At 29.7% G+C, this 15,860-nt stretch overlaps 4 protein-coding genes and 1 long non-coding RNA gene across 10 annotated transcripts; 3 read left to right on the forward strand and 2 right to left on the reverse strand.

Annotated features, from left to right (window-relative positions):
* The first annotated feature begins 195 nt into the window (after positions 1–195).
* On the forward strand, positions 196–2,840 carry LOC134827777 (moesin/ezrin/radixin homolog 2). The gene is made up of 9 exons (XM_063840590.1): positions 196–497; positions 555–714; positions 771–946; positions 1,019–1,246; positions 1,317–1,554; positions 1,620–1,712; positions 1,826–2,296; positions 2,364–2,433; positions 2,504–2,840. Exons 1-9 carry the CDS (start codon positions 420–422, stop codon positions 2,712–2,714), a joined length of 1,725 nt encoding a protein of 574 aa, XP_063696660.1. The 5' UTR covers positions 196–419; the 3' UTR covers positions 2,715–2,840.
* Positions 2,785–7,008, reverse strand: LOC134827776 (putative polypeptide N-acetylgalactosaminyltransferase 9). Of its 4 annotated transcripts, none has more exons than XM_063840587.1 (14): positions 6,905–7,008; positions 6,551–6,764; positions 6,199–6,483; positions 5,680–6,134; positions 5,542–5,624; positions 5,368–5,482; positions 5,279–5,301; positions 4,547–4,800; positions 4,422–4,488; positions 3,723–3,833; positions 3,446–3,550; positions 3,237–3,319; positions 3,140–3,164; positions 2,785–3,082 (listed from the first exon to the last, which is right to left on the reverse strand). In XM_063840587.1, exons 2-14 carry the CDS (start codon positions 6,703–6,705, stop codon positions 2,915–2,917), a joined length of 1,929 nt encoding a protein of 642 aa, XP_063696657.1. In that variant the 5' UTR covers positions 6,706–6,764; positions 6,905–7,008; the 3' UTR covers positions 2,785–2,914. The 4 variants fall into 4 exon arrangements, with proteins under 4 accessions (XP_063696657.1, XP_063696656.1, XP_063696659.1 ...); XM_063840586.1 differs by having other exon boundaries at positions 6,199–6,489; XM_063840589.1 differs by lacking the exon at positions 3,723–3,833 and having other exon boundaries at positions 6,199–6,489.
* On the forward strand, positions 6,936–8,655 carry LOC134827780 (uncharacterized). Its single transcript, XR_010161812.1, has 4 exons — positions 6,936–7,077; positions 7,929–8,097; positions 8,159–8,399; positions 8,494–8,655. It is a non-coding gene; the product is annotated as an uncharacterized LOC134827780 (long non-coding RNA).
* LOC134827779 (guanine nucleotide-binding protein subunit beta-5) lies at positions 7,307–8,993 on the reverse strand. Its single transcript, XM_063840591.1, has 8 exons — positions 8,856–8,993; positions 8,650–8,786; positions 8,472–8,590; positions 8,127–8,397; positions 7,927–8,067; positions 7,703–7,867; positions 7,550–7,648; positions 7,307–7,486 (listed from the first exon to the last, which is right to left on the reverse strand). The coding sequence occupies exons 1-8, from the start codon at positions 8,971–8,973 to the stop codon at positions 7,475–7,477; spliced, it is 1,062 nt and encodes a 353-aa protein (XP_063696661.1). The 5' UTR covers positions 8,974–8,993; the 3' UTR covers positions 7,307–7,474.
* Positions 8,994–12,010: 3,017 nt separating this feature from the next.
* LOC134827933 (farnesol dehydrogenase-like) lies at positions 12,011–14,732 on the forward strand. Of its 3 annotated transcripts, none has more exons than XM_063840836.1 (7): positions 12,011–12,133; positions 12,202–12,216; positions 12,268–12,338; positions 13,643–13,976; positions 14,049–14,158; positions 14,216–14,365; positions 14,422–14,732. In XM_063840836.1, exons 1-7 carry the CDS (start codon positions 12,088–12,090, stop codon positions 14,461–14,463), a joined length of 768 nt encoding a protein of 255 aa, XP_063696906.1. In that variant the 5' UTR covers positions 12,011–12,087; the 3' UTR covers positions 14,464–14,732. The 3 variants fall into 3 exon arrangements, with proteins under 3 accessions (XP_063696906.1, XP_063696909.1, XP_063696908.1); XM_063840839.1 differs by lacking the exons at positions 13,643–13,976; positions 14,049–14,158; positions 14,216–14,365; positions 14,422–14,732 and adding exons at positions 12,682–13,012; positions 13,077–13,186; positions 13,241–13,381; positions 13,444–13,619; XM_063840838.1 differs by lacking the exon at positions 12,202–12,216 and having other exon boundaries at positions 12,025–12,137; positions 12,257–12,338.
* The last annotated feature ends 1,128 nt before the right edge of the window (positions 14,733–15,860 follow it).

Below are 15,860 nucleotides of genomic sequence, written 5' to 3' on the forward strand. Positions count from 1 at the left end.
GAAACTTGAAACTCGGATCAAAAATGGGTCCCATACTAACTCGACTTGCACAAGAAACTTGAAACTCGGATCCAAAAATTGAGTCGGCTGAAAGTGATACTGGTTCCAATTCCTGCCGCACTTCCGATTTGGAGGCTGGTGACGTGCTTTCACCGGAAAAAGCGAGGAAATCCATAGTGACGCTCAGCCAAAATAAAAAGATCGAAATGAGAAAATCTTTGTTTAGTTTTTGAGAAATTTTCTTTAACTGCATAAAATTTACATTTTAGAAACTTTGAGAAATTTCGGTAAATATATGCAAGGTGTTTGGTGTTCGAAGTTAAAAGAGCTTGAAGAAAATTAAGAAGAGCAACAAGTGAATGAGCACAATACTGGGTACAAAAGAAGAAAAACAAATTATTTAGAAGCAATAATTTCTTATGTTCAAACGACGAAAATTGAAAAGCTTCGGGGTCAAGGTCATAAGCTTTGATTCAGAGCTGGAATTCTTCCTGGATGTACGTATGGAACGTTAGTCGAATCGAATTATCAATTTATATATTTTAATGTCTTAGGGAAGGGCGACCGGTAGTTACTTATTTGACCTTGTATGTCGAACAATTGGTTTACGTGAGACGTGGTACTTCGGCCTGCAATTTGAAGATTGCAAAGGGAACCTGAATTGGCTGAAAATGGACAAAAAAGTTGTCGATCAAGTTGTGGACTTGACAAAACGTATGATCCTTTTCTGTTTTTTTTTTCCTTTTTTCATTTTTTTTCACGATTCTTAGCAATATCGTTTATGTTTTTCGCCAAATTCTATCCAGAAAATGTGTCAGAGGAGTTAATTCAAGAAATCACTCAACATTTATTTTACTTACAAATTAAGCAAGCTATTTTGTCAATGGATATTTATTGTCCACCTGAGGCATCCGTGCTTTTAGCTTCTTATTCTGTTCAAGCCAAGGTATTTACATTGTTTAGATAAAATCAAAGAGTCCTTAGTGAAGTCCATGCACTTATTGAAATTCCTTTTTAGTATGGAGACTACGATGAAACTACATGTCTTCCATCTATGTTAGCAAGTGAAGATTTATTGCCTCAGCGAGTGATTGATCAGTACCAAATGACGCCGCAAATGTGGTCAGAAAGAATTAAAACGTGGTATGCTGATCATAAGGGAATGTCAAGAGACGAATCAGAAATGGAATATCTTAAAATAGCCCAAGATCTTGATATGTATGGTGTAAACTACTTTTTGATTACCGTAAGTTTTTTTTTTGTTTTAATTTTTTTACATACTGAGTATTTAGCTAATTTTATTTTTTATATAACAGAATAAAAAAAATACTGAGTTGTGGCTTGGTGTAACGGCTCTCGGATTAAATATTTATAACAAGGAAAATAAATTATTGCCATGTACAACTTTTCAATGGAGCGAAATCAGACATATTAGTTTTGATGACAAAAAATTCATCATAAAACCAGTTGATAGCAAAGCACCTAATGTAATATTTTATTCACAAAAGTTAAAAGTAAATAAACTTATATTGGATCTCTGTGTTGGAAACCATGGTAAGTTGAATGTAGCTTGTTAAAAAAATAAAATAAAGTACTACTGAACTAAAAACAATTTTAAGATTTGTTCATGAAGAGAAGAAAACCTGATACCATGGAAATTCAACAGATGAAACAACAAGCTAAAGAAGAAAAACAGAGAAGACAAATTGAAAGTAAGATATGTTTTTATAATATCATAATAATAATTAAATTATACTATTGTTAAGAACATTTATTTTCACTGATCCTGAATATTATCTTATGTACATATTTGGATTTTATTAAGGAAATAAATTGCTAAAAGAAAAGCAATTAAGAGAAGCAGCAGAAAAAGAGCGGGCTCTTATCGAAGAAAAAATGACAAAACTCCAAGAAGACATGATTGCAGCCAAAGAAGCACTCAGACGCTCCGAAGAAACAGCGGAGCTCTTGGCTGAAAAAAATAGATTAGCTGAAGAAGAAGCCATTTTACTCTCACATAAAGCAAACGAAGTAGAACAAGAAATAAGTATTATTAGAATGACAGCACGCAAAACAGAGGAAGAAAAAAATCATTTAGAAAAAAGAACAAAAGAAGCTGAAGTTTTAACGAATCATTTATTTGAAGAGTCGAAAAGAAAAGCTGCTGAAGCAGAGTGCCTTAAAAATGAGTTGATATTAGCAAGAGTTTCGGAAAAAGAAGCAAAAGAAAGGTTGCTGACTTTTCTAAGTCAATCTTCAAATGCAATATCGCTTAGAGACTCACATTTGGATATAGGTAACGTAATGTAAATTAAAAAAAATAACGAAATTCTAATTTTTTATTTTATTAATGGTATTTTTAGGACATAACGAAAGTGAAATATTGAATTCAAATGACATTAATCAACTTTCTCTTGAAATAGAAAAAGAAAGGTAAAACATTGTTTTTGAAAAATATGTTGTTATGCTTGTATGATAACGTTTTTTTGACATTGATAAATAGGATTGAATATCTAAGTAAAGCAAGACACGTGCAAAGTCAGCTACAAGATTTAAGATCTGAAATGGAACTTTTAAAAATAATGGAAAATCAATGTACATTTGATGACATAGCAGCAGAGCAAGTTAAGCTTGGAGAAAACAAGTATTCAACGCTAAAAAAATCTGGAAGTGGATCAACGAAAGCACGTGTTGCATTCTTTGAAGATCTTTGACACAGGACCAAATATTCACTAAAATACATAATGCAACTACTTTTTTAACTGAAAATGTTTTAATTCAACCCTTTCAATACAGAAGCTCTTTCCATATATGTATTTATGAACCAATGGAAAAACTACTAAAATAGTTTTCAACTATTTGAATATGAAATGTTTGTAGATATGTCATTTTTATTTTTCTTTCTTGGATTTTTTTAACTTGACATTTTTGTAGGGTCGTAATTCTGCAAAGTCCACTTCTGATTCATTTTGTTTCTTTCGCATTCTTCCATCAAAAGTTTTGATTGAGAGTTATCAATTGCTAAACATTTCTCTGAAGATCCGTGTGTAATCTGTTTTGTTTTGTTGTTGTACTGCCATAACTATTAAAAAATGCATTATAATTTATTAAAAAAAATACAAGTGAAACGTTTATTTACCTGGTTTCCTTTGGATCCGTGACAGCTAGTTATACATGAATTATTTATAATTAACATGATTAATAATAAAAACGGATTAATAAATTAAAAAACTTACGGATACAATATCACATCCTGTCCTGCATAATCTAGACAAGCTTCATCTCTCCTGATCTCCCCATTTTTACTAAACATCCAAAACTAAAAATAAGCAAAGGTCAGTTAAAATTCAAAATGTTAAGGACAATTTATCAGCTTGAGGACATTTTTTAAATTTATAAGCAAATACTTTATATTTATCATTTCGGTTACAAAAAATTGTTTAACCTGATTGCCTCCTTGTTTGTGACATGGCCAAATTGAAACAACTTGATGCATGTCATCTGCTTTGGCAGGAGAGTCCACGCACATATTTGACCATTTATTGCCTATCTAAAATATTTTTTATATCGATATATCACGAATTTTAGTGAAATGATATTTTCAAATCATTATGTGTACAATTTAGGTCCTCGTATTTTTTATTGAAACAAATATTTCTTAAGTAGCAGAAATTAAATGTTGCAACAAGCTTTAAAAAAAACATATATCATGAATAGTTAACCTGATTTCCCCCAGTGTTGTGACATGGATATAATGAAACTGCTTTTTTGAAGTTTTTCTTTCCTCCAGGAGAATCCAAACACGTCTTGTTACCAAAAGCTAAGTTTCTTATCTAAAATGGTAATAATTTATAAATATATATATATATATATATTCATTTTTGTCGGGAGATTGGAGGTCATAAGACATTTTCAAAGTAATCGCACGTTATTTCTTATCATGTTTATTTTACGTGAGTGTCCCCCGAAAATAACTTACAAATAAATTAACAAACGAATAAATACAAAGCAAGTAATTTATAACGAAAATTGTGAACTAAAGTAAATGATCAAAACTCTTGATCTATTATTTTGCTTGAAAATTGTTTTTTAGAGTTATGTACTTATTAATGTGCGCATTTAAATTTATACTATCAACTTAAAGATTATTAAATAGTGAGTTGTTCACAATTCATGTAGTTTTGAACACAAATTTTTCTGAAAATATAAATACTTTGTATCTAAAATAATGTAAAATATAAAAACGTAATACGTTAAAATTAATTGTGTACTGAAAAAGATTTGTTAATACAGAAAGTTTAAGCATTTGGAAAAAAAAGGTGTCAAGCAAGCCTGCTTCAATATAAAAAAAGTTGTTTTTTTTTCATGTAAAATGAAGACAAACAGATAAAATCCAAAATATCAATTTATGAAATATTTACCTCTCCAACTGCTAATAAATGTTCGTCATCGGGCACAAACAGTTCCGGATAAACGTTTTCCAAGTACCTAATCTCATTAAAGTAGTTATGAGGCTTTTCTAACATTTAAAATACAATAACATTACCATTTAAAACTTTTACAACCTAAATCTTGTCTAAGTTTTTTTCTGCTGGAAACATCTCCATAATCTCCTTTGTCACCACCTATTCGCTGATAATAATATTTTGCGTATTCATCCAGCCATACTTCTGCTAATCTGACTGAATTTCTTTTCAGTACATTTACACCTGTTCGCCATTTGTAAGGTGAACGCTTACGAAAAATATGTCCGACATGTGAACATGGTACTATTTCTAAAGCACCTCCACACATCCACGTCTATATATTGTAAAATATACAAAAAATATTTATTATTTAAAACTCACTTACATAAATAAATTATGATAAAAGAGTGTTGTAACTGTCGAATATTTTTTGGATCTCATAAGCCTCCTAATACAAAATGATAATAAAAGAGATATAGGTATAGATATAAGGATTATAAAAAATAAAATAACTAAAATTTTACATATTTGTCTCATAAAATATAATCATAATTATTTTTAGCTACAAATTTAAACATTTTTGACATTTAAATTTTAAAAACTTAATAAAATTTATTTCAAAAAATTTTTTTTTGATATTTTAATATCTACATAATTTTTTTCAAAAATATGCAAACATTTCAAAATAATTAGGAAGGAGGATATCCAAATCATTTTCGACAATTGTAACACCCTAACTTGCACTCATGCATAATATTAAATACACCTATTATTCATTTTAAAAATGTGTGGAAAAATTTAAAAATACATACCTTAAAGCTAAGCTCCAGGTTTTCTAATAAGAATCATTAAATAAAAATATGTAAAAACTAAAAATAACAAATAAACTTTAAAAACCTACCTGCTCCCCATATGTCAAACCCATCATCGTATGTTCCAAGCTTCTCAAAAAAGCTTTTATCGATGGAGAACAGACCTCCGGCCATCGATGGTGAATAAACTGGCTCAGAAGGGTGCTGTAAAATTTATTATCAAAAACTATGAATTGAATTAAAAACTAAGCAAACAGTTTAACCTTATGTCTTTTCTTTTCACGTTCAGGAATTGCATGCCAGTTAAACTGAAGGTTGAAATCAAAACCTCCTACATTAACTCCACCTAAAATATTTCCAAAAATTGAGATTTTTTATACTTTCATATGGCTCGTTTTTACCTGAATCTCGAAAATGATACTCTAATGTTGTATCATCAATAACATCTATTACAGGGCAAACAACCGTTGTCTTATTACGCGCAATACGATCCAATAAGGGTTCCAACCAACCAGTCGTACATTCACAATGACTGTCCAAATATGTGAGAACCTCTCCACTCGCATGATTTGCACCGAGAAGTCGGGCTCGAATCAGACCTTCCCGTTTTTCTGCTCTTACTATTTTTACTTTTGTTATATTGGCAAAATAATTTTCTAATGGCTTTTGTAAATGTGGCATATCAGAGTAATCATCGACTAGTATAATTTCTTTGATCAATGAAGGTGGTGATCTATCTAGTACTGAATAAACTGTGCGTAATAATACTGACCAAGCTTCATTGTGAAAGCAAATTATAACACTTGTAGTAGGAAGATTTTCGAGAAAGCGACCTGGTGCTTTACACCAGTCATCCCTAATTTTTATGAATAAAAAAAAATTAAAATAACATATATTTATCACATTTGACATACAACTACCTTGGATCAGGAAGCTCTCTTTGTATTGAAATCATGTTAGAAACATATTCGTTAAATGCATTCTTGCTCCAACCCTCGTCGACTAGTTTCTTCACTTCTGATGAAACGTTTGAGGGAAGAATCACAGGTCGTCCCATGTGTCCTGGTGCTTGTAATGCTCCATCTTTTTTATGAATTCCTATTTTTTCGTTCACATTATTGTGTTTTGAACTGAATTGGTCAACTTCTTCCACACTTTCAGGCTCATTCAACTCATTCACTTCCCTTTGGTTAACATCTCTTCTACTGTCACTAAGGATTATTGGTGAATTATTGTGAATGTTGCATTTGAAGTAAAAGAAGGAGTACTCACATCAAAAACTCGCTAAATCTGTCATTCAAATCGGTTTCAGTCAGTTCCAGCTCTTTTTTATTGGAGAAATGTAACAGTATTATTGTTATCCAAAAAATTGCTCCCACAATAATAAATTTGAACCAAAAAGACTTTCTTCTCCACAAAAATGCCATTAGAATAGACTTTCATTTAAGTACATTTCGCAATCTATCCGTTAAATGATGGATATTATCTAGATATTGAATGAGAACATGATAAATTGTGACGTGGAAACATTTATTCAATATAGTAAGTACTAATAATGTTTACACAAACGAGATAAGAACAACATCAATACAAGTCAATTGTAATATTTTACTACCATCCGCTCACCTTTTAAACATTGTATTTTTGTTAATTAAACGTAAAGATATGAGCTTTTGATATGAATTGTGTTAAGTATTTATCTTAAAATCTTAAAAATTTGTGTTTTGATATATAAGTTGAATTAGTGAAAGTAAACTTCTTGACGATAGTTTAGGAGGAGTAGTGTAATGAGTGATAAAGTAATTCAAATCTGATATTACCAATTTATTAATGAAATCATCTTCGCTATAGTGAAGCTACTTCGTCTTTAAAACAAATATTTATTAAAAAGTTCCTATGATCTTCTTGCACATCATGTTAATTATGCATTATCATACATACCTACTAACTTATTTTTCATTTCCACTCGCTTATTTAAATATTTAAAAAGGACGAAAAATAAAAATCGTTGAAGGTTTTATATTTTAATTTACTATTTATTAATTATTATAACTCACATGTTTACAATGAACTACCTGGTATGAAATAAATATAAGTTGGATTATTTGAAAAAAAAAAAATTAAATGAATAAAGCATATTCATTCTACGAAACGTGATGATTACACAAACGTTTTTGATAAAGATTATTGAGAAAATTATGCCCATATCTGAAAATTAAAAACTTGAATGAAAAAGACGCATGAATATATAATATTTGAAAAGGAACTTACTCTTAGAGTGTAATCCCAACTACCTGTAGACAAACAGGTACCATCTGGAGAAATTTCTAAACATGACACTTTATTTTCATGTCCGTACAATAAACAAACCTAAATGAAAATGAATAGTGTAAAGATTATATCTGTACAAAAAATAAATATTACCCTTTGAGACTTCAATGTATCCCAGACATTTACAGTATAATCGTTATATCCTGCAAAGAGTAATCTACCACTGATGCTAAAATCAATTGAATTTACCCCAAATATAATGCTATCTTTCGTGAACACAGCAACTTCTTTATCGGCACGCATATCAAAAAGACGACACTTGATGCAAAGAAAAATAATTTAAAATAAAACAATAATAATTGATTGTATTTTCTTACAGTACTGTCATCTGATCCTGTTGAAATGGCATCTCCACTTGGGTGAAATTTTACAGAATTAATGTCAGAAATATGACCTTCAAATGATTGGACCACATGACCAGATCTCATGTCCCAAATAAATGCCATTTTGTCACAACTCTATAAGAAATTAATTAAATTAAAACTAAGGTAGCAATAAAGTATTTTTTTGTTCTTACTCCAGATACAAACGTGTTTCCTGTTTCATTAGGAGATAAATCAATGGACATGACATCTCCAGTGTGTCCATGAAAACTTTGTAATAATTGGCCAGATTCAACATCCCACAATGCACAGGTAGAGTCTCCACTTCCAGTAAGTATTTGTTGATCTGAACGTGGAAATGTGCAACAAGACATATAACTGGTATGAGTTCCGACTGTTTTCTTCCTTGATGACATGTCTTCTTCGACGGATATTGGATACACAGTAACTTTGTTATCTAGACCACTGTAATGATGTGAATTTTGTTTTTATTTTATTTTATTCTTTTATTTTTTTTTTTGTAATAATTATTTACTTACCCACAAGCAACAATATTTCCAGACGGCCCGTAAGCACAAGACATAATCCAAGTTGTGGGCATAGTAACAGCTTGTTCTTTATTAGTCGTAAAAGCATCCCAAATAATTAGTTTGCCATCCTGTTAAAACATCATGTTAATTTTTCAAAACTAGATTTTCATTGCTAGACCTGTAATACCTGCGATGAAGAAACAATGTGGCGCTTATCTGGAGACCAGTTAGTGCATAGAACTTTTGCTTGATGACCTTTTAGGACTCTTCTAGGCTTTATATTCAAATAGGAAATCATCTCTAGCCTTTCTGCTAAAGAACATACTGAAAAGTAAATAAATATATTTGTACTTTTTAAGAAATTTGATTAATTGAATATTAAATTGTTCGTACATGTAGTATCATTAAGTTTTTCTCTCTCCTCTTGCAACTTCAACTTTAGTTCCTCTGCTTCTTTAACTAAAACTGTAAGCTTGTCATTCGTATTATTCACTTGATTCAAAATTTCCATTTTTACGTTTCAGAATTAAATAAAATTAAAATCTTTCTTCATACGCATGCTCAATATCGTAGTAATATTCAAACATACCTATATACTTCTTAGATATGCAGCCCGTGTGTCCATGAAAACTTTGTAATATTTACGTTTCAGAATTAAATAAAATTAAAATCTTTCTTCATACGCATGCTCAATATCGTAGTAATATTTAAACATACCTATATACTTCTTAGATATGCAGCCCTGTATTATTTGAATAATTAGGAGTTAAAGATGGTTTGTTCGACACATTAAACGGATAGAATTTATTTAGCTTTAAACTTCTTTTTCTTAATGCATCTCAACCTATCCACAATTACAAAGTTGACGTAGAAAGAAGATGTAGAAATACCGAAAATAAGAAAATTTTGCTGAAACAACATTTATTTTCGACTTATTTTAAAAAATTTTATCAATGACTCAAATTTTTTAAAAACGCTAAAAAATCACAATTTTGGGTTTGCTGATCAAATGGTACATTTTCGAGCATAAATTTCATGGTAAAAATTGATGTACTCGAGACGACAGACAATCCCATAGAACAAAAATTTTGAAATTCAAAACTTGAAATTTTGACCTTTTTTTCGCTACGTGAATTTTTCCCAAATTTTGCAATAAAAATTTTTTAGAACTATCATAAAATTTTTAAAAATAAGGAGAAAAAACTTTCGCCAAAGCAAAAGTGTCTTCTTTTTTGATGGACATCACAATAAACTATTCAGTTTTTCATTTCTGTTACTGTTTTATGAGAAAAGTCAATCCAGGATTTTGGTATTTTTTAGAATGGAATGCACCATATATATGTATTTTGTTATAAATTTGAGGTATGAATGTAGTATAGTAAACAGTAAAGAAGGATTTGAGTTATTCAGTGGCAAAGTTTTTAAGACCAATTTCATACGAACAGACTTTTGATTTAAAATCTTTGCATTCATAAACAATACATAGCATGCTTGTAAAACAAAAATTTGAAGAAATTAAATAACAGCTGCAATTCTAATGTTCACCATATGTTCTGCTATATAAATTTAGTTATCTCTTGTTTTGGTTCATTATACATATTTACGAGGATATAAAGATACTGGAAATCTATAATTTTTTAATGAAATTTTTATCTAGTACACTAAGCGAGTTAGTGAACATACAAAAATGATACAAAAAATTACGATTTTTTTATATATGGATTTGCGTCTTTGTATACAGAATCTAATTCACCCAGAATCTTTTAATATTTAAATAAATAATTCTGTGGAAAATAAAACCTTTCTTACAGTTTTATTATTTCCTATTTTATATGGTTTGTACAATTATTGAACTAAACTCTTTCTTTATATAACCAATATGTACATAGTAACGATAAGGAAGTGCAAAAAACTTTTATTTTCATTACGGAAAATATTTATCAATAGCAGAAAAATCTCGGTATAGACGTCTGTAATCGAACCAGAGTCTTCTCGCGATTTTGAGGAATTGATATTAAGGTTGATAATTTTACAAATTTTCCGTTCTCTTTCTGTTTCCGTTTAAATGCCCCGCGCCATTTAAAAAAAATGAACAAAACTATAGAGTTTCATTTGAAGCGGCCTAAGTACCTACTCAATTGAAACTTAGAACCATTGATAACGAAATAACACTAAAGTTTTTCAAAATACATATATTAAAGTACCTTGAATTAGCAAAGCAAATTCGAATTGTAGTATATGTTTGTTACATAAGTCCTTTTGTGTTCCGAGTCGATGTTTAGCTCATAAGAGATATTTATCCATTCTTCATATGCTGGGTAAACATAGGGCGTATCCAGAGGGGGGCATTTGCCCCCCCTATTCCGACTCAAAATGTACTAAAAATTACATAAAAGACCCGAAAATAAACAAAAAAGCCGATTTTTTATTGATTTGCCCCCCCTCCCAGAGTCCTCTGATAGCTCTCTGGATCCGCCCTTGGCATCCAGAAAAAAAATTTTGTTTTGAAAAATTTTAATTTTTTTCAAAAATTTCTCGGCTATAAAAATAAGGATACTTTTTTGCCCAAAAAATGTCATTTTTTGCCATTTTTCCGAACTTTGAGGCCTGGGCTCCAGATTTTTTTGTTCAAGCCGGGAAATTTTATGCTTGAATTCGAATTCTTTGGAAAGTTTACTGTCGTTTAGCACCTTACCGCCTTTGATTCTGACAATTTTTCGACGTTTTCTCGATAGGGTATCACGAAATGGGACTTTTTTATACACCAAAAACAAAGTAGTATATCAAACATATACTACAATAAAAAAAAATATTAACTTATCTTCACTTTATTTCACCCCCCTCCGATTTTGCCGAAAAAATTCAGGAGAAAAATAAAAATAATTAGAAAAAATAGAGAAAGTAGTTCTAAAGAACGACATACTATATCGCATTTCGATGTTGCTTTTCGTACCCCTCATTTTACATTTTTTACACCTCACAATACATACAAAGGACTGCCCACACACCTATTGTGCACTTATAGTTCTCATAGTCTCATAGGTCCCAAAAGTTCCCATAGTTTCCAAAAGATCCCATAGGCCCAAAAATTCCCATAGCTCCCGTAGTTCCCATAGTTCCCAAAAGTTCCCATAGTTCCCAAATGTTCCCATAGTTCCCATAGGTCTCATAGTTCCCAAAGTTCACATATCAAAATTGAAAAAAATTTTGAGTCATGTGACCAAATTTATAACTTTTCTTCAATTTTGACTAAAAACCTAAAAATAGTGAAAACAAAAATTAATTTAATGTGAATAATAATCATCGTTTAACGTCCAAAAATGCTTAAAAAGTAGTAACTACTTTTTTTCTCAATTTATCAAAATCCACATGTGACATAAAGTGAAATAATTAAATTTTATGGCCTAAAACAATTTATTAATAATTTAAAAACAAAATATTATTTTTATAGAACGTTTAAGTTATTATTTTTTTCAACACAAACTCACAGTTTGAAAAGTTAAATGATGTTACATTATATTTCAAATAGTATTAAATACGCTTTCCTGATTGAAACATTTAAATATTAAGAAGAAACTGTACAAATAATAAAACAGCATTATTAATTGATTTTTTTTTTTTCAAAATGGAAAAATGGGCTGGAAAAGTGGCAGTAGTGACAGGAGCCAGTGGTATGTATTTTTTTTTAAGTATTTTTTAAAATCATATTCATTTATCATTATTTTAACGTTTTTCATAGGTGGTATCGGTGCAGGTAAAATATTTATTATATTTATTTAAAATTTTTATCCAAGTTGTAATTTAGGCATTTGTAAGGAACTGGTTCGAGCAGGAATGATAGTATGTGGTTTTTCTCGGCGAGTAGATCAAGTAGAGGTGAGATAATTAATTTTTTTTATTTTTACAAATATATTCTGTTTTTTTTTTAAATAAAAATTTTGGTCAATGTTCCATTTCTTCAAATAGAAAAAAATATTAGAATAATAAATATGTACGTAATTTTCAATTAAAACATTGAATATGTTGAAAAAAAAAGAACTCGCGGAGTCAAATGTGTGATTTAGATAAGAATACTTTGAAAACATTCGTTGATGTATCAAAAGTGTATATTTTTTTGGAGCAATTTCAATACGTTTAGTTAAATTGAAAAAAATCAGGTTCGGATATTTTTAATTTATCAATTGTAAAATCCAGAAACTTGTTTTTATCTTCATTTCAGGCTATACGAGCTACATTGTTTGACGTTCCAGGACAATTAATTCCTGTTTGCTGTAGTAATGACGAAGAATCGATAGTTTTTTCATTTAAATGGGTTGATAGAACTTATGAGAGAGTCGATTTATTAGTAAATAGTGATGAAGACGTAACAAATTGTTTATTGCTTGATGATAATAACACAAATGAACTTTGTTCTGTCATGGAAACAAACTTAATAGGAACTTGTATTTGTACCAGGGAAGCTGTAAAACTGATGAAAAAATATGACATCAAAGGAAACATCGTTAATATAAATAGCATTTTTGGGCATAAAATAAACGTTTGTGTTCCAGGTATATTTTACTCTACATAAGAATGCATATAAATAATATTTGCATTACGTTTTATTTTTTTTAGGTATGCGCCCAATAAATGGAATGTATCCGGCATGCAAATATGCTATTACTGCAATAACTGAATGCGTTCGCCAAGAACTTATCTACAAAGAGTCTGAGATTAAAATATCGGTAAACGATTGATTTTTTCTATATTTTACTTCCAAGTAATACTTTTAATTTCAGAGCATTAGTCCAGGCTTGGTTGACACTGAATTATTGAAGAAAGCTACAGATCATGAAATGGTTAAATTTATGCCAAAGTTGAAAGCTGAAGACATAGCGGATGCTTTAAAATTTATATTGACTAGACCAATGCATGTTCAAGTATGTATATTATATTTTTACAAATATAAATTTTAATTATTATAATCATTTCTTTTTGTCAGGTGCACGACATAATCATTAAACCAAATGGCGAGTTTCTCTAAAACGTAAAATAAATAATTATTTGCAAGAATAAAAGTTTTTATGATAACGTTTTTAATTTTTTCATAGTCCTATAAATCTCTCAATAAACTAAATAATGCAATAAATTTCAATAAAATAAAAAAAATGTGTTTTAAGCGTGATTTTTAATTTAACAAGGCTTTGAGAGCAGAATTAACAGATGCCAGTGGTCAGTTAAACGCTGTCGAGTGCGACCTTAGATCTGAACAATCTGTAATGTATGCATATAATTGGATCATTAACACATACGGAGGAGTAGACTTACTCATCAACAATGCAGGTGTATTAACAAAGCAATTACTCTTAGACAGTAACAACACCAAAGAACTTAGCAAAATATTCGAGACAAGTTTGATAGGCATCTGTCTTTGTACAAAGTTTGCCTTAAAATCAATGACAAGTAGAAATGTTGAAGGCTATGTGGTGAATATAAATAGTATATTCGGGCATACTTTAAATGTATCCGTCCCTGGTGAGCTATACAAATTATTTTAGATATAAATATATATATATATATATAAAGATATTGTGTATATGTTTTTAGGTCTAAAACCACTAAATGGATCTTTTGCAGTGGCAAAATTTGGCGTATTTGCACTTTCAGAATATTTAAAGCAAGAACTCCGTTATTTAAATTTAAATATAAAACTTTCTGTGAGCACATAATTTACTTTTCATCTTCCCAAAACTAATGGTACACATTTTAAACAGTCGATAAGTCCTGGTTTAACCGAAACCGATTTTCTTGCACAACCTAGTGAGTTCAGCGGTAATAAAATTGTAGAGTATATGCCAAAATTAAAGCCCAAAGATGTAGCAGATGCTTTAATGTATATCATTACACGACCAAAACATTTACAGGTAAATAAACAATTTTATAAATATTATCTTATTTTAAATGAATTTATATTTTAAAGATTGATGATATAACTATCAAACCAATGGGCGAGTTCATATGATTGGTTTCTCTAAACACATTTTATATCAATAATGTAATTGCGGTTACACGTCGAGTTTTCTTGTACAAATTTTATTTAAGTAAATATTACAATGTATGTATGTATATGAAAAAAAATTCTTAAACATTTTCTTTCTTTTCTATATATTGTCAATAATGTAAATTCAATTTTCATATCTCTTCTCTTAATTAAATTGTAGTATACTTCCGTTGTAATTCTTATAAGAGCCTTATTAAAACGGATGATAGTACTGTTATTTACTTTTGTAGTCATTTTATTTTGAGTCATTTCATAAGATTAGTATAAATAGAAATATATATATATATACATATATATATTTTGGTATGCTTAATTTTACGAGATACAATTTTAATTCCCGTTGTGTCAGTCAACTACGGATCATATGTATTTACTTTAGTACTTTAAATGCTAGTATAATAAGTTAACTATATATTAACTATTCAAAAAAAATAATATTTAGTTCTTAGGCAATATGCTTACAAATACAGTGGAATATGTAAAATTAATTTAAGTAAGCTTCTTCTTATTTAGAATTCTTAGTTATTAGTTCTTGTAGGCATATGTAGGTTTATACTACAAATCAGGTTTCTTTTGATTTTGTTATCTGTATAAAAGTTTTGTCATATTCATGTTTTTAAAATGATGTGGCCCAAAAGGCCTCAGGTTTACCGAAGTGAAGGAAGAATCTACAGCATCAGTAGTATCTGAGATGGCAATAGAGCAAACATCTTTTGATTTTAGTTTCTTATTATGACGTATATACATATAAATCAAGAATATGAATATAGACATAACTGCTACTGTAACGCCACTAGCGATGCTGGCAATTTCCAATAAAACTTTTGGTCTCGTAGCTACATTTAATGAAAAATTGAGTCAAAAAATGTGTCAAATAATATAATTGATCAACAGCTTACGTATATATGAACCATCCAAGTCTTTATATTCACATCGTGGTCCCATGTATCCATCCGCACACCTAAATTGAAATAAAATAATAATAATTATAATAATAAGGCTACCCTAATACTGTATGTTCTTAAACAAAACATACTCGCAATTATAAAGAAGTGAATCTCCTATTTTGACGGTAAAACAAGTAGCATCGTTTAAACAGTACCAAGCCGAATAATACGGTGGACATTTATATGTATGGAACGTGATATTTGGACGTGGTGTCGAAATTACAAAAGGCTGAGGACGTGGTAGGCTACGACTGGAACAAGACTCTGTTGAGTAATAGAAAAAAGCCATGTTGAGAATACTTAAATGCAACAAAAAGACTTGACATATACCTGTAAAGTTATTCGTAGAGATCCAAAAGATATAAATCAGTGGAAAACCAGTCAATATCTTCGTTAACATCTTAAAGGCAC

This window comes from Culicoides brevitarsis, chromosome 1, assembly GCF_036172545.1.
Source record: "Culicoides brevitarsis isolate CSIRO-B50_1 chromosome 1, AGI_CSIRO_Cbre_v1, whole genome shotgun sequence".
Classification (NCBI taxonomy): domain Eukaryota; kingdom Metazoa; phylum Arthropoda; class Insecta; order Diptera; family Ceratopogonidae; genus Culicoides; species Culicoides brevitarsis.

Coding starts and splice junctions, on each gene's coding strand:
- LOC134827779 (XM_063840591.1), bottom strand. CDS start 8,973: ATGGAAATTTTGAATCAAGTGAATAATACGAATGACAAGCTTACAGTT. Junction 8,787..8,855: donor AAAACTTAATGATACTACAT/GTACGAACAATT, acceptor TTTACTTTTCAG/TATGTTCTTTAGCAGAAAGG. Junction 8,591..8,649: donor ACATTGTTTCTTCATCGCAG/GTATTACAGGTC, acceptor ATGTTTTAACAG/GATGGCAAACTAATTATTTG.
- LOC134827776 (XM_063840586.1), bottom strand. CDS start 6,705: ATGGCATTTTTGTGGAGAAGAAAGTCTTTTTGGTTCAAATTTATTATT. Junction 6,490..6,550: donor AGATTTAGCGAGTTTTTGAT/GTGAGTACTCCT, acceptor AATAATCCTTAG/TGACAGTAGAAGAGATGTTA. Junction 6,135..6,198: donor AGAGAGCTTCCTGATCCAAG/GTAGTTGTATGT, acceptor CATAAAAATTAG/GGATGACTGGTGTAAAGCAC.
- LOC134827933 (XM_063840836.1), top strand. CDS start 12,088: ATGGAAAAATGGGCTGGAAAAGTGGCAGTAGTGACAGGAGCCAGTG. Junction 14,159..14,215: donor ATTTAAATATAAAACTTTCT/GTGAGCACATAA, acceptor CATTTTAAACAG/TCGATAAGTCCTGGTTTAAC. Junction 14,366..14,421: donor CACGACCAAAACATTTACAG/GTAAATAAACAA, acceptor TATATTTTAAAG/ATTGATGATATAACTATCAA.
- LOC134827777 (XM_063840590.1), top strand. CDS start 420: ATGTTCAAACGACGAAAATTGAAAAGCTTCGGGGTCAAGGTCATAAGC. Junction 498..554: donor AGCTGGAATTCTTCCTGGAT/GTACGTATGGAA, acceptor TTAATGTCTTAG/GGAAGGGCGACCGGTAGTTA. Junction 2,297..2,363: donor AGACTCACATTTGGATATAG/GTAACGTAATGT, acceptor TGGTATTTTTAG/GACATAACGAAAGTGAAATA.